Consider the following 26,544-nt stretch of genomic DNA (forward strand, 5'->3'; position numbering starts at 1 on the left):
GTTTTTGAAAATCCCACAGATGAAATGAGGAATCTGGGTGGTAACAAGGATCTTAGTGCTCAGAAAGTAACCTGAAGCCTGGGAATTATGTTTATCAGAAAGTGGGGATCTGGTTTTCCTCAATATTGCTATACAAACTTAATAGTTTGAAATTCCATCTTACATACAAGCACCAATAAATAAGACCAGGCTCCTGCCAAAACAGACAGAGAACCACTTCCTACAGGACTAGCGAGGACTCAGAAATGTGGAGCTGTATGTAAATCATTTCAATCCATTCACAGGCCTGCACAAAGCAGAACAATGGAAGACAAATTCTTCAGTGATTTATGCGTCATGAGCATAACTCTCTACTTTGCAAATAACACAGACTGGAGCACTTGTGTGAACCCTGTGATGAGAAGTTCCAAGGATGGAGGGGAAAGTCCCTACAACTGCTGATAAATGTACCCTTGCATCAAGCATCTAACAAGCAGTCCATTTAATGTGTATATGATATGATGTAAAAGTCCATTCATAAATAAAACAAGTTCATGACTGGTAAAGAGATCACACAGGTGTCAGAAATGGGAGGTCATGAGCGGTAATGAGATCACAGACAATAGAAAGGAGAAAAAATTATAATGATGGAGAAAGTGTTCCTTTCTCAATACCCAGGAATCTGCTGCAGGTTCCCATCTCTTCTCACTTCCTCTAGGAAGGTCTCTGCTGGTAAAAACTGGCAAAAAGGACAAAATGAAGGCTGAGTAGATGCTGGCATAGTATTTCCTGCTGTACCTAGTGCTGAAATGATGATGAACTGCAAGGTGAACACAACCTATGGTGGGAATAAATCTTTGTTGTAGAGTTCCTTGAAACTATAAAAAGATGTTGGAATTGAAGTGCAAGAGGGCAAGAGCAAGAAGATGTGTCCAGTGTACATTCTCAGTAGAGGTTTGGAAAGGAGATGGATGGACTACTGTCAAAATTACTGGTAGAATTCATGGACATTCTTGTACTTAATGCTATGTTTGTTCAATTTCTGCACTTTCCCAAGCTTAAAGCTGCATTCTCCTCTTTTTCCTAATAAAGAATTCCTTGTATATAGATCCAGCGTCTTTGTGAATGTTGGAGATACATCTGCTGAAGACAGTCAGGGAAGACTTGCATGGTGTTCACATATTTCTGTATGAGAATGGAGTCATTTATCAAGAACCGTTTTTTACTCTCATTACCCATCTGGCAAAAGGGAACCTTCTCCAGGATTCCTAGAATCTGTGCTGTGTCAGAAAAATCCTACAGTAATTTACCAGACTAAGCAGGAAATTACAACACCCTAAACTCTCTGATGACTACTGCCAGAAAAAAAAGCAAGCTCCCCTCTCCTTCAAAGGGAAAGAAACCCTCTTCCCTCCCCCCCCTCCGAAAATGAGTGCCCCCTTGGCACCTAGTGAAGAAAAGAGACTGTAAAAGAATCAAAGACTAAACCTGATGCATGATAGTTTTCCACTGAAAACGCATTTCTGTTAAATAAGCAATCAAACTGCCAGGTAGAGAAAAGCTCAGAATTTTAATAGTGTGCAGACCACATGCTGTAAACGATTTGTTATTCAGAAGGTGGAAAATAACCACCTGATCCAACAGTTGCTTCAGCAGAGAGAACAGTTCATAACATAACTATTCTTCAGGCATTAGCAACTGAGTATTACCCTGCCTAGCTACCATGGTGTTTTCTTTCCTCTCTGCAGCCTTATGGGAGCTAGTGATAGGCATATGACCCTTGCAGAAGGAGGGTGTTAGATGCTCACTATTTTCAGTCGGCTGATTGTATATATAAGGCAGGCCTCATTGTGCTCTGCTTTGAAACCTGGCTTTTAGAGAATATATAAATATTCGCTGAAGATCTGGGAAGTGTAAGACTGATCTGCTGGGTCAGCCAGCCCACCAGTGAGTTATACATGCATCACTCTCCCAAGATATTAGTCTGGACTGATTAGGCTTAGCTTTGAGGTAAGCATTAGAAAGCATTGTTCAACCCCAATCTGAGATAACCACATATCAAAGGTTGCTTTTTACCAAAGTGGCTGCATTGTATAAAAAGTAAATATTGGACATTTGGTTAGGTTAATTCACAATGTTAACAGAAGGGTGACAGGGAAGCAGAGCAAGGAAAATATACAGGAAAAATTGCACTTAGAGGTTAAATAGTCACGGACTTAACACAATGACTGAGCAACATTTAAGTGTACCTCTGGAATTAGTGAATGCACCACAGACCTTTCATTTCATGTTCCTGCAGTTTCAGGCTGTATGTGGAAAGACGTGTTCTGTCTCCAGATATGCAGATGTGGCTACAAAGAGCTGTGGTGATAGAAGCAGTGATTTGGTAATGCATTGACCAGAATGGTTGGCCACAGTTAGGAGAATAAAGTATAGATCTTAATTACACTTCTGTAAGGAGCAAACATTTATCTCTAAGACAATAAAACCGCTATTTCTGCAGAACTCCCTTCTTTATTTTATCACTCCTTTAAAACTACTCTATTCTAAGCAGGGCAAGCAGATATACCCATTTTGGTTTTTGTGTTGAAAACTGATGAAAGAATTAAGAAGGTAAATAGGCAAAATGGTAAAATCACTTTTGGAGTCCAATTGCTTACACTGAACACCACTAAACAGGCCCCAAGACAGTGGAAATGAATGCAACAGTATTCAAAACTGAGACAAACAACCTTCTGAATATCAGAGGTCTGTCATTGCTTAAAAAAAAAAAAAAAAAAAAAAAAAAAAAGCAGAGAAAGCTACTGAAGCTACTGGCTGCCACTGCCACACTTTAAGAAGACAGCATTCAAATGCACAAAGAGAGGGGAACAGATGACTGTTCTGTCAAGAGCTAGTTCAAAATGTACATGCTGCAGTGAAGTCCCAGAATTCATTACAAATAAAGTTAAAACAATCTTCCATACAAAAGAAACACATAGTTTAAAATAGGAAAGGAGAGATATACTAGGCAGACAGTTTGAGTAAAAAAACTCCAGGGTTTTGATTTACATGCTGTATTCTATAAATAATATTTTGTCTATTTTTAGAAAAATAATATTTTTGTCTACTTTCCCACTAACTCCTGCAAAAAGAGTTATCGTATACATTATCTTAATCTTTACAATGACCATGTCTTCCCATTTTTAGGCTTTATATCACAGTAAGTATATACAGGCACTTGGAGCTTTGGAAGTAATCATGCAATGGATAATGTAGGCTGTTAGATATAAAGAAGTTAGATGAAGTCCTAGCAATAGGAAATAGAAATGAAAACATGAAAAATGGGATGGGTTTGAAGAAGCTGATGAGCTGGGACCTTAAAGAACTAATATTTGAAAAAACTCCACCACAATTAAAAATACAGCTAGCTGTGCTTGACTTGACACCTTCAAGGGCAGAGAGGCCTTGCAGAGAAATTTTGACAGATTGGAGGGTTGGGCAATCACCAAGTATGAAGTTTAACAAAAGCAAGTGCCAGATCCTGCACCTGGGATGGGGCAATCATTGCTGAATGCACAGACGAGGGGATGAAAGGATGGAGACCAGCCCTGTGGAAAGAGATCTGGAGATTCCTGACAATCACAAGTTGAATATGAGTCAACAGTGTGTTTTGACAGCTGAAAGAGCCAACTGTACCTTGGGGTACATCAAGCACAACAATGTCCTGCTCTGCATTGGTCCAGCCTCACCATAAGACTATGGGCAGTTTGGGGCACCACAATATAAGGATATAAAACTATTAGAGAGTGTCCAAAGGAGACCAACAAAGATGGTAAAGGGTCTCGAGAGCAAGACATATGAAGAGTGGATGAAGTCACTTGGATTGTTCAGCTTAGAGAAGAGAAGACTGAGGGGTGAGCTTATAGACAGCCTACAGCTTCCTCATGAGGGGAAGCAGAACGGCAAGCACTGATCTCTTCTCTCTGGTGACCAGTGAGAGGACACAAAGAAAATTCAGGTTGGATATTAGAAAAGGTTCCTTGCTTAGTGGGTGATCTGGCACCGGAACAGGGAAGTGCTCACGGCACCAAGCATGCTGGAGTTGAAAAAAGCATTCGGATAACACTCTAAGATTTTGGTTAAATGAAGTTGTTTTGCTGTAGAACAGAAATATGCAAAACCCTCTGTGTTCTCAACTGGTGAAGCCCTCCTCATTTGCCATTGCATTTAGAATAGAAATCTTAATTTAGGATACAAAATTACTTTCTCCTTGTACCCCAAAGAGATGCATAAAAACAGAGCAAAATACTTTTACAGATAAAGACACAGGAGTGAATGGAACTCTGAGTAAATGCTAAAATGCCCCATCTTTTCTCTTTCCCTTCCCTTCCCTTCCCTTCCCTTCCCTTCCCTTCCCTTCCCTTCCCTTCCCTTCCCTTCCCTTCCCTTCCCTTCCCTTCCCTTCCCTTCCCTTCCCTTCCCTTCCCTTCCCTTCCCTTCCCTTCCCTTCCCTTCCCTTCCCTTCCCTTCCCTTCCCTTCCCTTCCCTTCCCTTCCCTTCCCTTCCCTTCCCTTCCCTTCCCTTCCCTTCCCTTCCCTTCCCTTCCCTTCCCTTCCCTTCCCTTCCCTTCCCTTCCCTTCCCTTCCCTTCCCTTCCCTTCCCTTCCCTTCCCTCTTTCCCTTCTCTTTTTAATTTCACATTTTTTAAGAACATGAAAATACTCTAAGACTGATTATACAATTAACACTCCCTCAGCAAATCAAACCTTAACAAGGACCTCAAATAATCCCAGCTTGTGTCTAGACTGAGTATAACACATACAGATTTTCTAGCTTTGGTGTATAGTCACTTGGAAACCTGTAACCACGGACAGTAGAAAGGTAATGGGAATGATTTATAAGAATTCTACAGTGCCATGTTAGCATAAGCATCTTAGGTTAAAGAATGACTTTCCATTTGTATTCTTAATGAATAAAGGTGAACAGGAATAGTTTAAAAGATCTACATTGTTACAAGTTGTCTTAAAATATTAGATTAAAAAATGTAATTAACTTGAGGATGCAAATATTGTTTAAGCTTATACCCCCATCCGTTCCCTTCACTCTCCCGTACAGAGGTGCAAAAACTTAGCTGCCGAAAGAAAAGGGTGGTAATTTTTCAGGTATATACACTCCAAACCCTAACATTAACTATAGATAAAAAACACATTTATTTTAGTGGTAGCTGTCAAACTGTCAGTCTAGCAAAGGAAGAAATAAAAAAGCAAGAAAAATCAACTCTGAGAAAAGAGAATCAATTACACGTCTGGACCTTCTTTCGTTCTCACAGAAGTTTAAACCACAGAACATCTATGAAATTGTACCAGTATAGTGAAACATCATAATGGGGACAGCAAGATACTAATGAAGATGGAGTACAAGCAGATGTGTCTTTGTTTTTAATTCAGCTACTCTGTCAGGTCTAGTAACATTTAAGAATTCCTTCTGTCAGTCACAGTTTAACTTAACATTTGTAATATTTACTAAGAACATACCAGGTACTTTAATACTATTTTGAGCTTACCAAGTTCATAGGGTAGCCTAGCCTCGAATAACCAGTAGTGAAAAAGTATGTAACTCTCACACAAAAATATTATGGCAAAAACGGGGAAATTTTGAAGTCTTGCATCATTTCATAAAGATCACAGAATCACAGAACCATTAAGGTTGGAAAAGACCTCCAAGACCATCTGGTCCATCCAGCCCCCAGACACCAAAATTACCCACTAAACCATGTCCCTGAGTACCATATCCAATGTTTTCTTAAACACCCCAAGATGGTGACTCCACCACCTCCCTGGGCAATCCATTCCAATGCCTGACTACTCTTTCTGAGAATAAATGTCTCCTAATTTCTAACCAGAACCTACCCTGGCACAACGTGAGGCCATTCCCTCTAGTCCTATCACTAGTTATTTGTGAGAAGAGGCCAACCCCCAGCTCCCCACACCTTCCTTTCACGTAGGTATGGAAAGCAATAAGGTCTCCCCTGAGCCTCCTCTTCTCCAGACTAAACAACCCCAGCTGTTCCTCATAGGACTTGTGTTCCAGGTCCTTCACCAGCTTTGTAGCCCTTCTCTGGACACATTCCAGGGTCTCAATGCCCTTCTTGTAGTAAGGGGCCCAAAGCTGAACACAGTACACGAGGTGCAGCTTCACCATAGCAGAGTACAAGGGGACATCACCTCCATGGTCCTGTTGGCTATGCTATTCCTGATACAAACCAAGATGAGATAGTCTCACTTCTATTTGCCAATCTGAAACATGTCACAGTTCAATTTTGCTCATGTTAAGAATGTAATAGTTAAGTCTTTGAAAAACTATGTGCTTTTCAGAACTTTAACTCAAAATATAATTAATATATTTTGTAAAAGTTATTGTTTATCCATATTACTAACACCAGCTTTTGCAGCTAATCACTTAGGTCAGATTGTATAATAAAGACTAGCTGGAGTTTGATTATTCAAAAAATAAACACAAAGAAATATCATCTTTCTCAGTTATAAAAATTATCAATAAATATTTTTTTTGGTTGTTTATTTGTTAATATCACAGTTTATTTATTCCAAGTCAGTTATCTTATGAAAGATTATTTCCAGCCAGCAGTTTTCACAAACATTTCCCAAATATTTCTTTTATCTGGTATTTTAGCACACAACAAATACTGTTTATTTGATTCTTTCTTTCCTTTTTTGTAGAGATATCGTGGAAGTTCCTTAAAAAAAAAAAATGGAATTGTTTTGTCTGTATTTAAGCCTAACTTCTATGTTTGATGCATGACCTAAATATTAACATTCAAAATACACCAAACCATTGTGAAAACATATGGATGTGTTTAGAAGAATAAAATTTGTAAAATCAGAATTGAAAAAAAAAATCAAAACTGTCAAATACTTTCATACTGATTCGTGTTGTAAACACTAGCTTCTGATTATACACCAGCCTTTGATCACAATCTCCAATAAGAATTCATTAAGGTAATCTGAAATATTATCCTGAAATGCCTCCAGGATAACACAGTATACAGAAACAAATGCACATTATTATTTAGTAAAGTAAGCTATCATCAGAACTACAGAAAAACAGTGAGAAATTTTATTTTCAATGATCTGATTGATCCAAGATTTCATTTATTGATGTAACTGCCGGGAACTTTACTAATCTGTATCAGATAAGAATCAGGTCCCTTAGTGTACCATACAAATTGATGTTACCTTATGAGGTCAATAGGCTGAAACTTGTAAAATACTCCATATCTTGCCCATTCTTGATACAGCAACTAAAAAAAAAAAAAAAAAAAAAGAGAGAGAGAGAAAAAAAAAGAAAAAGAAAGAAAATTAACTTGAAGTGTTCCCATTTGTTTTTACAACATTGTCTAAGAGGTAAAATATATGTAGAAAAAAAAAAGAAAAGTTTTCTGTACTTTGGCATAAAATTCCACGTTTATTTTCCAGGCAGGTATAGAAGACTCCAACCACACCAGCAATGCAAGAGCATGTATACAAACCTTTTCTCCACATACCTACCTCCTCCAAACAATATTTATTAAATAGTAATGTTGAGAATAAGGACTTAAATGGAAGAAAAAAATCTGTGGTCTCATGGAAATCTTTGGAAAGATGCTAGAAATAATTCTACTTACAGAGTCACATTCTTCTATGATGTAATTTATTTAATGGCTGGAATTATACCATAGGTAAGTACAGAGCAGTGTTTCCAGCTACCAGGCAAAGAAACAGAAAGAACTCAAAACCAGTAACTGATATGTAAAAACATAACTAAATGGTAAAAACTGTGCCAAGGCCTGCTTCTCTTCACAGGTCCTGAGGCTATTATACCTAGTGGACTCCATATAAAAGTCCCTTCTCTCCTCATGGTGCACATGCACACACCAGTTTAAATGGTTACTATTGGAATTTCAGATTCACCCACCACCTACCAACAGCACAAAAGAAGGAACAAATCTTACAGAAATTTCTTACTATGACACAGAAAAAAAAAATCAAGAAAAAAAAATGCTAGGCAATAGGGATAAAAGGAAACATTTTAGAACCTGTTGTATATTTACCACAATACACACAACTACCATAATCAAGGGACTCATGATAGTCTTCATTCCCTGTTTTGTTGCTGTGATCTGTGTGACACAGGCTTGCTGAGCTTTCAAAAAAAAAAAAAAAAAAAAAAAAGAAACCTTTGACAGTACTTCAGAAGAGGCTGGAAAGGAAATCAGTAATTATGGTATGAAAATCATCACATTGTTCTGAAACTAAAGTTAGCTGCTGGATAGAAATTCCCATTTGATGAAATATATGGCGAAAGAGTTAATGTGATAGCAGTACATTTTATAACCGTGTATGCATTTGTTATTAATACAGAAAAGACTTTCAACAATTAAGCTTTCCAGAATTAGGTGAAGACCAAAGGCGGCTTAGAGGACACATCAGTTAACAAATGACTATTCACCATGTTTTAACTTTAGAGGAAAATAAAAATCACAGCAGTGCCTTGAAAAAAAAAAAAAGAGAATATTTTCTGGGGAATCACCTGAACTGTTTGTATTCCTTTCACATTTTTATGCTGTGAAAGGTCTATGTTTTCTTTTCTCAGAAAACATACTCATTTAAAACTATTTCTTGAAGTACAGACTGCATGAAAAAAAAAAAAAAAAAACAACAACAAAAAACACAATGATGATAAATGAAAGTAAACAAATAGCACCACTATTTATAGATTATGAATCACAATCATGATGTAGTAATCTATAACACACCATGACTTCATCCAAAAAGACAGATATCAAGCCTTTTGCTCCTATTTTCCGAAAAGTGGAGAGGGCCTAGAAAGAAAGAGTAACATATGAGAGGTAACATCAGTTCCTTTTAAATAAGGCACTGCGTCTTTTGTAATACAATTGGAGTAGCAATGAAATTGTGTCTTAAGAATGAGTTTCTGTAGAATCTCTGCTGTTACCCAAGGGACAACCTCACACTTAGTTGCTCTCTTGTTGTGAGCACTAATTGACTGTCCCTTGCTTGTCTCATGGAAATTGTAGTTAATGTGGAGCAACGTAAATCCAGAGTTAATACCTTGGAGACCTCTAGTTTTGTGACATTTTTTTGGATACGATCAGGCAATAAGTTTAAAAAACGCTGGGGAGGAAGACAAACCAAGAAATGCATGCAAATACACAACCAGGTATGTATAGAGTACATTCTGCAGAGAAGTTAAATTAAATATTTGCACTTTTTTTTTTCTTTACAGAAACAGTGGAATGGTTCATAGATACCCAAAAGCACTAAATAGACAATAGTCTAATTTGACAACGCACTAATTAAACAAGATATAGATTTTTTCATAATGTGCAATATGTGGAACTTATGTGCTTAACAGCACCCTAGATTTCAAACCTTAATTCTACCTGTAGAATAGATGTTTAATAAGCATGTTACTATTTATTTTCATTCATAACAAATTATTGCACAATGGAGTTATGTAAGTATGCAAAAGCTAGTAGTGATATTGGTTACAAAGTACATATAGTTTTTGCAGTTATCAATAGTAGCATCTGTCAGCTAGCAGCACATCATATTTTTTCTAGTGTTTATAATGGCTCTCCTCCCACAGATGCTATGTGAAAGAACTGAATAAATATCAAGGGAGTAATTAAGATCTGGATCCCACAAACATGTACCCACCTAATTATTATCATTTGGAATATGGAAATTGTCTTCCAACCATTTGAGGGAATGGAGCTATGCCAATGTGTACTCATTATTGATCCAGCCCAGATTACTTTCTCTTGTTAGATTAAGGAGTAAACCCTACTCTGCTGAAGTAATTGAGAATTCAGCAATGAGATTCAGGGATTGTAGAGTATTAGCATATAGAATATTGCCGTTACAGAGCACAGTCTTGCAAAATGCTTTGCACCTGTGGAAAGAAATAATGAAGCTACATTTGATTTTCTTTGGCTTCAGTAGGAGTTGAAGAGGATATGCCAGGCTGCCAGATTGATATTTTCGTATGAATACTTGTGGTTATCTAGTTAAAACCACTCCTTGACATTACTCCACAGAATTACTTACAATTTATTTTCATAAAAAATCACATTTTTTATGTTTGTTTTTTTTTGTAATATAGTTTATTGTATGTTACCAATTTCACTTAAAGCAGTACTTTCTGTAAATTTATAATAACACTTTTCAATCTGCTTCTAATAATCAAGTGATGTTGTTGTAGTATATGTTAAGAATGTAATTCCTAGATATGTAAGAAATTCCTCGTGTATTTCTTTATGTCATACACATTCCTAGTAATGAAAGGTTACAAATTGCCAGTGGGTTACAAGACCATGTTAGTGTTTATACTCATGGCAAATTATTACCATGCTGCTGTCCAATAACTTTCTTAAAAATACTTTTTCTACAGCAGAAATCACACTAAAACAGGGAAATTCCTTCACCCTAATCAACAGTCTTAGGAAAACAGGGGATTATATTCTCATAGGATGTGACAAAAGTAATGTTTCACAGGACATTTTCTCCAAAGAAATCCCAATGAGGGTTTTAGTAGGTATTAACCTTTTGTATTATGAACTGGTACATAAACCTTAATTACTTCTGCTGCCTTATTGACCTAAGTACCTCAGACAGTCTCAGTTCATCATTCTTTGGGTTGGTACTACAGACTAGTGAAATGGAAGACATAGATAAGTTTAAATGGACAAAACGAAAAGGGGCAGGAGAAAAAATGCATAAAAATGCCCCCCTTTCCTTTAAACTTGATCTTGGCTTTTCAGGAAATTAAACACTGAGTCTATTAGATTCAGATAGAAAACAGATGATGTTATGCATAGAAATACTACAGCAGATTCAATGGCTAGGCAGCAGAGACATATGTGAATAATCAATGAAATATTTCTGGAAAGAGTCTTTTATGTTTTTAATACTTAACACTTCATAACTGAGTCTAATAGGCATGATAAAAAGAAGGCAGATGAAATGTAACTGGTATGGTGAATACTTTTTCCAGACACTAGTTATTTTAAACCCTCTTTCCCCCTTTCCCACATTAACCAATCTTTCTCCATTGACTAATGTTCATTTACTTTCTTCTCTCTAAAACTTTTGCTAACCTTGTAAGTGAATAAACCATGGATCTGACTTTCAGTGTCCATTATTGTATCACCATTATCACTTACCCAGAGGCAATTTCTTCATGAACAAAATGTTCAAAAGTATAGACATAAGTATACAAGCTTCTCTACAGTTGTTTTTCATCTTTCTATCTTTTTTTATGAAGGTTCAAATAGCAAAATTAAATTGTATATGGTACATTAAGACATCTAGTGGCTGAATGGCACTATTTAACAAAAACTATAAAGAACATTATGTTTTCAATTTTTTACTCACTCAGCATTGGAGAAATCAAATTTACCTGTGTGATCTCCATACTAATTTTTCACTTCAAATGTTGATATAATCACCACTTGTCGCAATTACACTCAGAAACTACACTGAGTATTCTGTCAAATGAATGTGATTTTCTTAAGTCTCCTTCACGCAACAGATGACACATACTAATATATAATACCACATACTTAAAAACATTTATGAAATTATTTACAAGTCAGCATGAATATATACAACTTAATTTCTAATATTGTAAATATTTTAGGCATTCAAACATTCTCTTTTACTTCATCCTTCCATCTCCCATTTCCCTACAATTTTCCCTCTTCATTTACTATCCTATTGCTTGTATATCAAGGAAAAAATAAGCAAACATTGAAGAACAGTATGGAATGGATCTTAGTGAATTCCATTAATTAACTGTTTCTGCTTATTAGCAAAAGTAGTAAGCATATGTATTAAATATAGTCTGAATTGATCATGCATCCATTTCTCTTTTGCAGATGGTGGGTGATGTACATGTATTTTCAAAAGTCATTTGATAGCAAGAAACTTTTTTTTTACAAGTTAACTTGAAGCAGAATTTTAGAAACTGCATATAATTTATGTGAATGCACAATCAAATGAACCAGCTCTGGTTTGGTCTAGTAACTATCCATCTATAGTATCGTCTGGTTACATAAACAAAATAATCATATAAGTTATTTGTCAACTTTTGCTTTTGCACACAGATTGAAAAATCTTCTCTGTGTCTGCGTAGGAAAACTTGAAGCACTTCAAGATGTAAATATAAAGTTAAATTTACTGAACTACTTCATAAAATAAACTTCACAAAAAGTCTTACAAACAAATTTAATGTGCAGAAGAAAATAAGCATTATAATAAATATTACATGCATTTGTAAAAGCATTTATTTGACCAAATGCTGGCTATTTTTTAATAGCATTTAGAACATTAATTCACATTTAGCATATTAAATCTAATATGAAATTAATTTTGCAATGTACTTTACCTTTCTTTCATTCATGTCATCGTTTTGGCCTTCATATTCACCCTAGAAAAAGAAAATCATTCAATAACATGTAAAACCATAAAATTGAATAATAGATTGTTCAGCTGTTCCTACATAGTTGATTTTACTTTTGTCACAACATGAAATGTATTTGTGTAAAAGTTTTGATGCTATAATTACATACTTAAAATTTTAGTATACATTTTCATTGTCATAGGCAATAAACTTTAAGGTCTATGTACTGATAGTGATACCATGTGATACCATGAGTGATACCATAAGAAAACTAGATTTTTAATTGGATATACATACATCATGAAGTGGGTATGCTGCATCATAAACATTGTTTGCTATTAATGTGTTAATACCTAAAAAAGAAAAAAAAATATCAACAGCTAGGCACAGTTAAGCAAAAAAAAGGATATTACAGATGTAATTCGATGACATTGCATAAGTGAATGAGCTGAAGACATTCAATATAATGTCAAGATGAGTATCTACCAACACAGAAATACTTGGTTATGGAAAATATTTTATCACAGAAAAGCTCATTTCAGTATAGTGCTTTTTTTTGAGTGAACCAGCGTGGTAGAGATTTTTTGAGTGAACCAGTGTGGTAGAGACAGTTTTAACTACTTTCTAATCCTGATTGCAAGGAGGCATGTGACAAAAAAGGAAAATATCTGGGAAGTCCTTCCTGAAGCTTGATAACTATGAGAACCATGAATTCCCTCTGACACACACAAACAATAAAATAATTTAAAACAAACAAACAAACAAAACCAAAAACTTTCACATAACTTTGTGAGCAGGAAACCCCTACTACTCTCCATCAATTAACGTTGTACCATGTCTAGTTTTCACTGAATCAAGCGCTGTTTTTTCTATCCTTCTTCATATAAATACACAAGGTCCATCCATCTTTCTGAGATGACAACCTGTCCTTTGTTTTTATTCAGTTTGTGCTCAACAAATCCATAGTTATGTTGGAAAGATGCTTACACCAGGAGAAAAAGTGGTGAGTCCTAAAGACTACAAACACGAGGTCTGGTGAAAGATACAGGAACATATAGGGACACAGCACTTCACATTGAACCCATACTACCACTGAATCCCCAGCTAAAGATTACAGCACCTACATGCTCTTGAGCCTTATGACTAACAGACATTCTGTTTTCAGTACCTACACGTGATTACAATTCCTCCTTAAGATGAATGTTAAAGTTAAGATCAGCAGTTTATTACAGACTTCCATGCTTTCAACGTCCAGTAAAAAGTACTCATGGAAAAAAAAAAATCCATAGTTAAAGTACACAACTATTATTCTGAAATGTTTTGGGAAAAATCTCTGGTGAAGAAGCTAGATAGGCATCTCCAATAAATTTCTCCCTTGGTATAGGGAAAAATAACCCTGTCACTACATGCATTAATGTAATTGGGAAATCTTTGTGTTCATTGATCCAAACATGAAGTCAAGCCTTCTACTGAAAGAATTCTGGTTTTGAAAGTTTTCAGAAATTCAGAGTTATACTAGAAACAAATATACCCTCTTTGTAAAACATTATAGAAGTGGGATCAGACACAATAAAATTGTATAAATAAAGCTGTAAAAATCAATAAGCAATTGTCTTTGAAGTGTTGTTACTTTCCTCCTATTGTATTATGATTTCTGAAGACTAAAGACTGCTTAAATAGTTCCAACATCACTGTCCTACTTCCTGTGCAAAATAAATAATGAAAACCTAGAAAAAATGAATAAAACACAAACGCTTAAAGAGATTCTTAAACTAGTCATGATGAGTGCTCTTAAGACAAGTGAAAAGGAGAACTTTAGAGACATAAGAAGCATAGAACTTTTGGGAGACGATGTCAGAAGACCAAAACAATTACTGAATTTGGTCAAACACAATGCTTACTAATGTTCAGGCTATTGACCAGAAAGACAGGGAAGACTAAAGGATTAAAATATTTGCTTCATGTCAAATCGAATCTTGAATTAACCTGAGCTTGAAGTGGATCAAACTGCTTTTTCACCTTAGAGTAAAAGAGAGGAAAAGAATGCTTGATGTTTTCTTACCATCTTCCATCTTTTCCTTTTTATTTATTTTTTTTAAGGAAACACTAATAATTCCAAATTTAAATGTTTGTTCTGGGCAAAACCAAGTGGTTTTAGCTGATACTAAGTTGATATGAGAGCAACTTTTTTTTTTCTTTCATATGATTAAAAACTACATATATCTATTTCATAGAATCCTAAATTAATCTATTTTCCACTCTAGCTGCTGTACCAATGAAATCTGTTACTGCAGCTTTACTGCAGTGAACTACACCAAAACTCTGCAGGAAACTGGATGCTAATTCTTTGCAAGTATATTATCCTAGGACATTGCATAAGTGGTCAAGCTTACAGAAGGATTTTCAGAAAACATGCCAGACGAAGAGTAATGTTACCTCTTCAACTCAAGGGAGATACGTGCTTCAGTATCACAATGGAAGAAAGGAAAGAGTAATGAAAAGAGAGTAAGTACACCTGTATATATTCTGAACCTTGAGAAAAAGAAAAAAAAAAAAAAAAAAAAAAACACCAAATATTTCAGGGCTACCCAAAAAATGTCACCCAGTATCTCCAAAACAGTCATAGTTAATTCACATATTTCACTATTCAGTTCATTGGCATTGTTTTTAAAGAAGTAGTGACAAGAATAACCTGGAAAGATGTATTATTCTATTGAAATATCAAGAAAAATCTGTTCCTGGAAGAAATAATGCAATATATTGGAAATGACATCTGCATATTCAAAAGCAGATCATACTATAATCATATCCCATTTTATAATAACTTGTGAAATGCAAGTTATGTGCCAGACACTGCATCTGTAAAAATGAAAAGTAAACTCCCATTACCATGTCCCATCTAAGCTGTGGACCAGAAAGTCTGATTCTATTCCTCAGAAAACACATTTCCTTCATATTTCATCATAAAACACATTTCCTTCAGTGTCTATTTTTTTGTGGAAATGTTCCAGCATACTCTTGTGTTCTTCTAGATAAACAAATACTCAGTATGCAATTCCTAAGCAATTCCTTTTAAAACAATATATATAGTTATCTTCCATCCTTCTTACCCATGCTGTTTCTGGCCTTTGTAGATGTGCGCTTCAAGATTTCGTGTACCTGTGGAAAAGGAGAACCGTCATATAACACACAAATTGTCTTTTAATATTCCTTTCCTTGTAGAACTAGCAATAAAATTTAACTTAGCAATTACAGACTTCTGTAGAGATTACTAGTTAAAACCTAATGATTTTATGGCAGTTCATCCTAGTTGGTTTTCTGTCAATAACGTGTAGGATAAGTCCTGCTACATCACATCCTTATAAAACTAAGTGAAGTGTAAGGACTTCACGTAGAATGAGTATTTTACACCATAGAAAACCACAAGAGAATCCAACTCTGTAAAAACAAAACAAAACAACAAAAAAATTATCTTCAACATTTGGAAGTATAACTGCAAGATGCCCATATTAGTAATCAGAATATATTCTGTATCTATGAAACCCGAGTATGGATACAGCATGCTGGAGAGCATAACATCCATAAAGAGAAATCCTGCCTCACTAACCTACTGGAGACCTAGAATTATGTCATGAACATGACAAAAGAATTCACATCAAAGATTGCTGGAGATAGTAAACTGCTATATGATTGTTGAGGAGGCACTTTTTGGGAAAAAAAAAAAATCTGCTTAAAGGAAAGGAAGTAGGGCTTAACGGTAACTTTTAACAATGAGGAGGAGTCAGTAGCATTTCCTGTCATACCATCTCATACTCCCACTGGGCTATATGTATTTCTGGGCAGCTCCAGTAGAATATTTCTTATATACTTATGACTGCTTACTGTTTCGTGGGAAAAGCAAAATTAATAAAGTGATGAAATTAGCAAAGTAATTTCAAAACTCACTTTAAGTAAACCTCATTCATTATGAGAACTCAATATGTTACTTTCATTTACTTACTATTCGGCTGCGGGTAGCATTGTCAAAAAATGTGTCTTTGTCTCTAATGTTATACCTAAAATTGTTGAGAGACAAAATGATCAGGTACTTTTTCAGAAGATGAAGTATTGAGTAAGACAATATACACAATTTTGATTTAGCATTAACATACAAACCACAGTAAGGAAGACAAACGTTTAAAGAAAATGTAAATGAAATATTACAGCGTGATATACTGTACCTCTCAATATCTAAACAATATCCTGAAGACACTCATTCAGAATTCTACTGGGATTGCAATGATGGTTGGCACCATTGAAGAAATATTAACTACTGTACTGTAAAATTACCTTTCTAGTAAGGACAGTTTGTCTATTGTTTACAAAGGCAGACATTTTAATCTTTTTTAAAAAATACTCTTAATGACATTTTGTGGTTATGTTACAAGGTTTTAAATTGCCTAATGCAGATGTCTATTACTCTTTTCCATGTGACTAACCCATCCACATTTCACTTGATTTAAAATAAAAATTCCACTGCAATTATGTATTCTCTCAAACCTTAAAATCATCATATGTGAAATTAGCCTTCTCATTTTATCCTCTCAATCAAATTTACTTTTATACTATATTAATTAAAATTTTCAGAGAGGACAAAAATGTTACGGTGGTTCATTATATTTATTACTGAATTTTATTTACCAGACATAAATACAAGGAGCCACTATGAGGAAAAAATTAATGTTTAATACCAAACTAGGCCCGTAAGTATTACTCCAAGTGAAAGGGCAAATGTCAAGAGTTCCTTATCTGCATATTACTAGCCAAGTTTTAATGACTGTAATAAATGCGTCAAGAGGAAAAATATTGAATTTCTACTTGTTCTTTCTTTTTACAAAACAGGCAGTAGTATCACTATCAAATTAATCAGGAATTTGTTGCTAAATTTTTTACAGTTCAAGCTAAGAAAATCAATATTTTATTTCACTGCTTCAAGTGCCTTGCTTAGAAGAAGGAAGTAAAACTGACAAAATTCTGAGTAACTTAGATTTCTGTTAATCCTCTGAAACTGAATTCCATGTCAGCATGTTTATTTACTTCAGATCTATTTACTCAGGCTTTAATAAATTTAGTTTAATGCAGACATATACTTTTATCACTTGGAAATATTATCCAGAAATAATCTAACAACTTGGAAATTTCTTCAGGATTCCCAGACGTGCTGCAACCTCAATGAATTTCTGAATTGTAATTAAAAAATAATAAAAAAAAAAAAAGAAGAAAAATGACAACAGTAAAATGATGAGTTATAGCTTTCTTTATTGCCCTTCAAAATTTGAAGTACTCACAAATATATTTTCTCTCTGGAAAATGGGTAAGACAGGCTTTTCATCTTGGTATTTTCTTGTGGCACCTGGGGCTGCAGAGGTTCCGTCAATTTGCACCATATTTTATTTAACTTTTTGAGAATTCCTCCTTCTTCTTTGATTTCATACATCTGAGTAAATAAAATGTTGTACATTAACGTGACTTGCAATAATACATTAAGCTGAAAAAAAAAAAAAAGATACATCTTGTTATACACGTTTAAATTAATAATTAAAATAAGCACCTTCTCTCAACATATATTCCCATATAATAGCAAGCACATGAATTTGATGAGGGTTTTGGTTCCAAAGAGTCAAGCTATTTCCAGGAAAAATAAAAATAAACAAATAAAAAAAGCCATCTCAGTGTAGAATTTTTAGTACAAGAAAAAGACTTACTAACTCATTTCAACTAGGAGCTGCAAGGAAATTACAGCAAAGCAGAGTAATTATTTTGACTTTGTAACTGTAACTGGAAATACAGGGAACAGACAGAGCAGGAAGGGACTTTACTTGCTATACCGCTCAGAGAACTTTTTTTTTCTGGTTAATAATAGATAGCTTGGTCTGACAGAACACACATACACTTGCCATTGAAAGTGAGGATACCAGGCTCGTGACTCTGTGGTACTTTCAAGTGCAAGAATATAGGTTTTGTTTGTTCAGATTGATGTGTTGTACAAAGAAGTTTCCCAGAGATATGTAGGTATTTTTTTAATTAAATACATACAACTTTACCAAACCTGTTTTTATTTGCAATCTAATTAATAAAAAGCACTAAATTAACTTTATGTAACACCTGAAGGAGTCTGTGCCAAAATATTTTTATTATTATTTCAAATTATTGAAATTAAGTACCTTAAAACTTCATAATTTAAAAATCAGGATCATTGGATATTTTCAACACATTCTGATCTTTTTCCAAGGACTACAGACATGCTCTTTGGAAGCCTAGACACTCTTAAGCCCAATGGTATGATATGGGATTTATTTTCATATTTGAAGGTGTTACAAGGAACGTATCTAGTATATATGAGCATGGAACATTTTGATTCATCAGAATTAACTATTTTTTCTTATTCTGAAGTATTCGTATAGTTAAATTTGCTCAAAAAGCACCTTTTCTCAGACTGCATTTTGTCATGAAACGTTTTAAAAAATGAACATTAGAAAAGACTTTACTGCAATCATTTCGTTACATTTAGAGATGGATGTTTTCCACTGAAAATACTTTGTTTATAGTTTCATTGGATATTTGAACAAATAAAAATAACATAACAGAAAATACCAATAGTGCTTTTGTCTTTTAGTAAAAATAGAATTTTCTTTCTGGTGGTTGCTGGCTGAATTTTTCCATTTTTATTTCCAAATTTCCAAAATATAATGTTTCATTTGTTTGAAGTGGATTTTTTCCCCTACAGGACATTCTTCTCCCAACAGTCTTTGATTGCAAAAATATCAAGACAAGAACATAATTTTCATGTCATGCTTTCTGTATTTAACTGGTAGTATTCCATTTCTGCAGTTGAGTTTATAGAAATACTATATAGTCAACAAGAACTGCCAGCTATCTTCTCCTTAAAGATGCCATATCTTTTAGGAGATAATTTATTATCCTAGGGTGAATTTTCAGGTAATTTGAGATTTGGCTTCCTTGTTGGTCAACATACTTCATTTCATCTTTATCTATACACCAATAATAAGTTACAGGTACAAACCTGAATAGTGTTTTCATAACTAACTGCCTGATTGATGACTGCATGTCCTTTTGCCCTTTGAATATTTGTTCTACTCAGCATTTGAAATGTGTAGCTTTAAAGAAAATGATGCAATTTAAAAGGTATGAAATATACAGGTTTAAAAAAAAAAAATGAATATGTCAATATTTTAAATGTTAAATAATTTTGTATCTATAGGAATAACACACTACCTCCAGCCATAAATGAATAAGAGACATCTACAATTCAGCCTATTTCCACTGCTTTTTCAACACAAGGAGATCCACTTTAAACAACATGCAATTACATACTATGTGCAAATAAAATGTTGAAAATCATAGTGAGTCTGCTCTTTCTGTCCCATTTGAGAGAACAGCAAGATAATAAAGATGTACTCTTGGGCAAATGCTAAGGAAAATAACATTAAATAAGAATGTTTTCTCAGGAAGATCAATGTGTCTTTTATGCCTTTACGGCCACCACAGGTGAGCAGGGACATACCCAGCATTGTCTTCAGAGCAATATTAGGGACCCTTTGTGTGTCTCCAATACAACCTTGCTTTTGGTCCCTTCCCCGTAAAGGAATGGGACATGGAAAAAAGGAAAAAGAAACATAATTAAATGGCATAAACAAAATTCAGTCTGCTATCCCAGATTTTTTAATGCCAATGAAAGCTATGAATGTGTATAGCCACTAAAAATATGTATCAAAGAGCAGAAGAACATTCTGCAGATTTCAATACACACAGGACATGAAAATTACAACTGATTTGACTATAATGTGAGTAGAATAACAGTGATCCATGTGAATTAGAGAATGTGTGAGTATGTGTACAAACAGATGCAGCAGAACAGTTAGTTCCTCAAAAGAGCCCTTTGATTTGCTACAATTTGGAACATTTGTGAACCCCAAACTTACTGGATTTTCAGGCTCTGCTTAAGAATTTGTTGCCTAATTCTTACTTTTCCAACACATGGTACAGATGTTCTGTTCATTATTTTTCCCTTTATTTTGTGAGCATCTTACTGTTTTGTTTTGTTTTCTTGTTTTTAATTTCATTTGTGGTGTTTGTTTACAGTGCTCTTGCCACAGATGATGGAGTACCAGCAAACAAAATACCAACAGTTTTAGCTCCTCCTAGCCTTCGACTTACCATTCTATGATGAAACATGGACTTTCTATGGCACTACAAATAACATGACAGTTTAGGCAGTTAATTTATTTCCTGTGACCTTTGTTTGAGACAATTCTTGTTTTGTCTATTTACGCCAGGGTGGTTCTACGTATTTACGTTCTACGTACGGCCCTATGATTTACTGTATTTTTCTCACATTCAGAAAAGAGAAAGATATGTTGAGCTGTTTGTCAGTGACTAGAATGGACATTGGAGACTATTAACCCCTGGACAGATCTTAACTTAGGACAATATGATGTCAGCATACCTCAATGAACTAGTTCTCTCCAGAGTATTTGCAAAAGACTAGGAGAGGAAAGTTCAAATAGAGGAGAAGAAGGGAGAAATGAGCAGGCTCTAGATATGCACAAATGGACGAAAGCTGGGAAGGGATCAAAGACAGGAATCTAATATACAGATGCATTTTTAGAAAGGCCCTATGCATCCATCACTATGCCAGAAAGAACAGAGGTACAGTAGCCATCCAAACCCTACCCATTTTCAGAGTCTGATTACAAGTAAAAAGATTTTTCGGTGGGTCAGGGGGTGAATACAATACAGTAAAAGTATATGACTGGCTTAGCCAAATCTCAGACAGTGAAAGATGCTAACACCATGAGATGTGAACAACATTTGCTGGGTGAAAACAACTTCTAGGTTAAATATATATATATACATATGTATATGTATATGTATATACAAACCACTGTGGAGGAAAAAACAAACAAAGAAAAAAAAAAAAAAAACCCTGTCATTAATTCTGATGACATGTAGTGAAGTAAGTGTTCAGTAGTGCAGTTGATGAGTATCACTAACTGTGAGACCAACGCAGTTCCACTGACTTCAGTGTTATTTTTAGCCAACACATTAAAACATGGTGGGATCACAAATTTTGGGATATGCTCCACAGGATTTACAGCGTTTGCAAGCAACTCTTTTGAAAGCTATATGAATTCTCAACTGCTACAACTGTAAAGAAAATAGTAAACCAACATTGTAACAACAATGGAGCATGTCTAAATTCACTAAGTCACTGATACCACCAAAACAGACCGTCTCTCAGCATCTCCAGACTTCAGATAAATCTTAAGGCAATGAACAGCTATCATATTATCTCCCATACTGCACCTCACCTTTGAGGAAAGTTCCTTGACAAAAATCCAAATAGCTACTGCCTTCTCAGCTTCAAACAACTCCTCCTTAAAACTCACCTCTCTCATCACTCTGTAGAATACAGTCTCCCAGATAGCTGCCTTTGGGGCCTTTGAGATCCCTCCTGAAAATCCTATCTTAAATCCAACTCTGAATACTAAATTATCTAAAATAATTAGTAGGGTAAAAGAATAGACATAAAACTAATTGATAGAAGATGGAATATACTTACCTTTTTAGTAGGCATTTTTATTTTATGGAGCTCTGCTTCTCGGCTAAGTACTTGCCAAGGTGCATGGATACGGACAAAGCTCAATCCTTGGCTCTTATTCTGAAACATGAAGTAGTGAAAATTATGTATTTCAATATTATTGAACAGAATACAGTGATCAAGTTTCAAAATGTCAGGTTCAACTAAATCATATAGCAGCACGCAATCACAGTACATAACCAACTTTAGTTACATCTGGGATTAAAAATGACTTTTTCTTTAAAAGCTTAATCTTCTAATGCTCTAAAAGTAATAAATCTGTCTGCCTGCTCTGTAGCTGTGTGTCTACCATAAAGATGCAAGATTACAGTTCCAGATTTTGCAGTCATGTAAACCAGAAAACCCTGAGATATAACTTCCACATTCAGTATTTAGGAAGTTTATTGACTTCATTTTAGTGCCCATCTGAAACAGCAAAGACAAAATATTTCCTCTGCTCTGGGCCTTGCTTTAGGCAAACTGTTCTAGTTCAACTATTTCCTGGACACTTCATCAATTCAGTATTTTCTTAAAGGTGATCATATTTACCACCCTAAATATCTACAGTTGGAGTAGCATACATAAAAAAATAAATATTGAATTTTATCTTCTAAATAGAGAGGTGAGCCTAGCAAAGGTATGTGTACATAACTGGTTATGCTGTGCAGAAGCAGAAGACTACATAAAATGACCTTTGCTCAGCCAGTTTGCTGTGATCTAGGCTGTCCAGAGAATGCTGTGCTGATAGCACATCTGAGCTAAACAAAGGGATTCTAAGATCAGAAAGCAGCACTCCTGGCAAAACCATAAAAAAGAAATATAGATATGTTAATACAGACTTCTCAATGCACCTAAGTTTTATTTTTTTTTCTTTTTTTTTTTCTTTTTTCTTTTTTTTTTTTTTAATCAGTAAATTATTCAGATGAATGCTCATTATTTAAATAATTATAGAATCATAGAATGGCTTGGGTTGGAAGGGACATTAAAGATCATCCAGTTCCATCCCCCTGCCATAGGCAAGGATGCCACCCACTAAATCAGGTTGCTCAGGGCCTCATCTAACACGATCTTGAACACCTCCAAGGAAGGGGTATCCACAACCTCTCTGGGCAACCAGTTCCAGTCCCTCACCACCCACTGAGTGAAGAATTTCCTCCTAATCTTTAATATAAATCTCTCCTCTTTTAGTTTAAAACCATTCTTACTTGTCCTGTCATTATCTGATTGAGCAAAGTCTTTCTCTCCAGGGGGAAAGAGGATAAAAGGATATATTTTAGGAATGACATGGAAGTGGACAGGAGGAGACTCGAAAGGTGTGATGTAGAGCCAAGAAAGGAATGCTAAGATTAACGGTCTTTGTGTAGCTGTGTGCATATGTGGTGGTTTTACTCAGGTGGGCAGCCAAATTCCACCACAGCTACTCTCACTCCCCCTCCTCAATGGGGAAAGGGGAGAAAACGTGACACAAAGGGCTCAAGGGTTGAGATAAGATGGGGAGATAGCTCAACAATTATCGTGACAGGCAAAACAGACTCTGAGTAAGGAGATAGTAAGGTTTATTACCTATTACTAACAATCTAGAGAAGTGACAATCAGAGGAAAAAAAACAAAAACACCTTCCCTCCATCCACCCTCTTCCACCTCCTCTCCCTGAGTGGCACAGTGGAACATGGGGGCTGCAGCCAGTCCCTGACGCTTCATCTCTGCCACTTCTTCTCAGTCTCTGCCCCTGTTCCATGTGGGGTCTCCCCCACAGGATGCCGTCCTTCCTGAACTGATCCTGCATTGGCTTCCCACAGGCAGCGGTTCTTCAAGAACTGCTCCCACATGGGTCCATACCACAGGGGCCATCCATCAGGAGCACACTGCTCCAACCTGGGATGCCCCCCCCACCAGGCAGCAGCTCCTGACAGGTCACCTGCTCCTGCATAGTTACTCTCCACAGGCTACAGATCCAGCCCAGAATCTGATCTGTGGGGGTCCTCCATAGGCTGCAGCCTCCGTGCTCAGGTCCACCTGCTCCACCGTGGTCTTAAATATGCTCTCACAGAGGCGCAAACAATATCGCTTATTGGACCAGCTCTGGTTAATAGTGGGGCCCTTATCTAACATGGGGTAGTTTCTGGATTCTTCTCACAGAAGCCACCACTATGTGTCCCCCCCAAAACGCTGCCACGTAAACTGTATTTGGTGCTTGGGCATACTGCCACTTTACATTTTCCCACCTGTATGTAGGTAAGAATCAGGCCAGACTCCTCCCTTCAGAGGAGCATGAACCTCTATTTGCATTCCCCCCATGTATCTTGAAATTTAGCAGTGAGACAAGAAAAAAATGAGTAAGAATGTACAACGTGACAGAGAACCTAACTATACACCACTGATACACTTGATAGAGAACCTAACGTATACAGCATTCATTTGCTGAACATTTCATGATGTTTCCTGATTAAAAAAAAAGTTAGAAATCCTACTATTCTTTATATTGTATTATATTATATTATATTATATTATATTATATTATATTATATTATATTATATTATATTATATCTCATATATCTCATCAATGCACTGGGGACATCAGCTTTAAGATAAGGAATGAAAAATTACTAGGCATGAGCAGATATTCTTGTAGTCATTTATTGAAAATGTTTTAATAACAGATGAGAGTTTAAATTTCAGTTGGTGAAGATCAGGAGGCTTCTCCTCAGCTTTTGGCTGAAATCAAGCATATGTCCTTTGTCTGAGAGACTACATTCCATATTGGTGAGAAGAGGGACAGTATGATCTAATTGGTACTTTCCACCTCATTCTCATATGACTACACAAATTGCAAAGAAATTAGTCAGATAAATTGAGAGTAAATACTATATAAAGAATATGACTTTTATAGGTTTGAACAAAAATATGTTCAAAGTTGTGCTGTTCATGAAGTGGTATCAGATGCTGAAGAATCAGAGACTTAAAATTTTTAAAAGCCTTAAACATCATCCAAATTAGGACACTAAGATCTTTTTAATAAAGACTAATGTAAAGTCAATAAATTAGGGAAAACAGGACCGTGTGATTCCTGTGGGATAGTAAACAAAAAGTGCAGAAAATAGAACGCTCAATATTTAGTTTGGGATTACTAGAACCATGTTTCTCTCATGTTCCTGTATTTTCCCAACATTAAAAATTATCAAAGAAATTTAACATGAATTTAAAAGCATTGATCCTTTGTTGTATATCTCAGGAGATAAGTCATCCAGCTATCTATCTATAAAAGTACCAAAGAACAATATCAGCTAATCCTCTAGGCTCCTCTCCCTACTTGTCAAGCCTTCACCCAAAGTAGTTCCAGTTGTCTCTTTGCATGCTCTTTTTGTCAATATCATTATGACAACTGGAGACAATCTATTAACTAACTATTCCCAGAAGACTTATTCTATTGCAAACTTTACCAAGAGTTACAACCTGTTTTTCTTATTGTCAAAGTGTATTTATAACTGTCTACTGCAAACATCCACTAAACAGTGTAATTTGGTTACATCACCTGAGAGGATCAAGGTACATGTGTTTGTGAATACAATTCATTATTTGCTATAATGGAATTGAGTCATTCTTCTATTCTGAAAACAACTAATCAGCTTTGCTTATTGATTGTACTCTGGATGTAGCACTAAAGCTACATTTTGTGTTAGCTAATGTTATTTTTTGACTGATTTTTTTTTTTTTTTTTTTTTTGCTACATAATCAGTTCCTTTTTCACTTACAGCTGATGTCCCACGGGACTTTATTCTGGGACCTGCATAGTCCATTTTTCATCAAATCTATATGCCATATTACAGAGCTCTTCAATTAAGTTTCAAGAATGGAAATTTTTCAATAAGTTTGTTCTTAATTATTCAAGATATATATATATGTTGGCTTCTTTTCTATTTTGAAAAGTTGTATTGGACTTTACAATTTCAGTAGGAAAACTCATTATTAAGATCAAATGGTTGAAAATCTGGAAGATCTGGTTTGTTTTTCAATCAGTACATGAAGAAAAATATGTCAGTTGTTTCTTTCAGTATATCATCTATTCCTAACTATTAAAAGCAAAACTTCAACACTAGTCAGTATTGCATTTTTTTCTATTCTATACTGGAAAAGCATAGGCTAAATAAAATGCAAATTTCTCCAAGGAGGCTTTATATCTTTCATGCCGTAACAGTAAAATACCTCAGAACCTGCATCAACTACAAGTCTAAGATTTATTGCAAACTTACACTAAGGCTATAGCTGGAAAAAATGTACTTTAACTATGAAAACTCTCAGACAGATGTATTCTTACCAATTAGAATCATAATTTGACTCATGAAAAATGAAGAAATGATTATTCTGTTTAATTAAAATCTACATGTTATGAAGTATCTGGCTAGAGAAGCATAAAAGCTAGACTAAGTAAAAAAGCTCTCTCTGTCCCAAAATTTAGATTTGTA

The 26,544-nt window shown here is 35.2% G+C and overlaps 1 protein-coding gene across 1 annotated transcript in view; it reads right to left on the minus strand.

The window, feature by feature from the left end:
• The window catches only part of ANO2 (anoctamin 2), a 196,498-nt gene that overhangs the window by 132,180 nt on the left and 37,774 nt on the right, over positions 1 to 26,544 (minus strand). Inside the window, exons 5-11 of the mRNA XM_068654424.1 lie at positions 22,063 to 22,161; positions 17,768 to 17,916; positions 16,441 to 16,495; positions 15,551 to 15,599; positions 12,738 to 12,793; positions 12,426 to 12,467; positions 7,214 to 7,278 (exon numbers count right to left, since the gene is read on the minus strand). Of these exons, the coding sequence (XP_068510525.1) occupies positions 7,214 to 7,278; positions 12,426 to 12,467; positions 12,738 to 12,793; positions 15,551 to 15,599; positions 16,441 to 16,495; positions 17,768 to 17,916; positions 22,063 to 22,161 (515 nt within the window). The remainder of the gene's footprint in view (positions 1 to 7,213; positions 7,279 to 12,425; positions 12,468 to 12,737; positions 12,794 to 15,550; positions 15,600 to 16,440; positions 16,496 to 17,767; positions 17,917 to 22,062; positions 22,162 to 26,544) is intronic.

Source organism: Anas acuta, chromosome 1 (genome assembly GCF_963932015.1).
Source record: "Anas acuta chromosome 1, bAnaAcu1.1, whole genome shotgun sequence".
Lineage (NCBI taxonomy): Eukaryota > Metazoa > Chordata > Aves > Anseriformes > Anatidae > Anas > Anas acuta.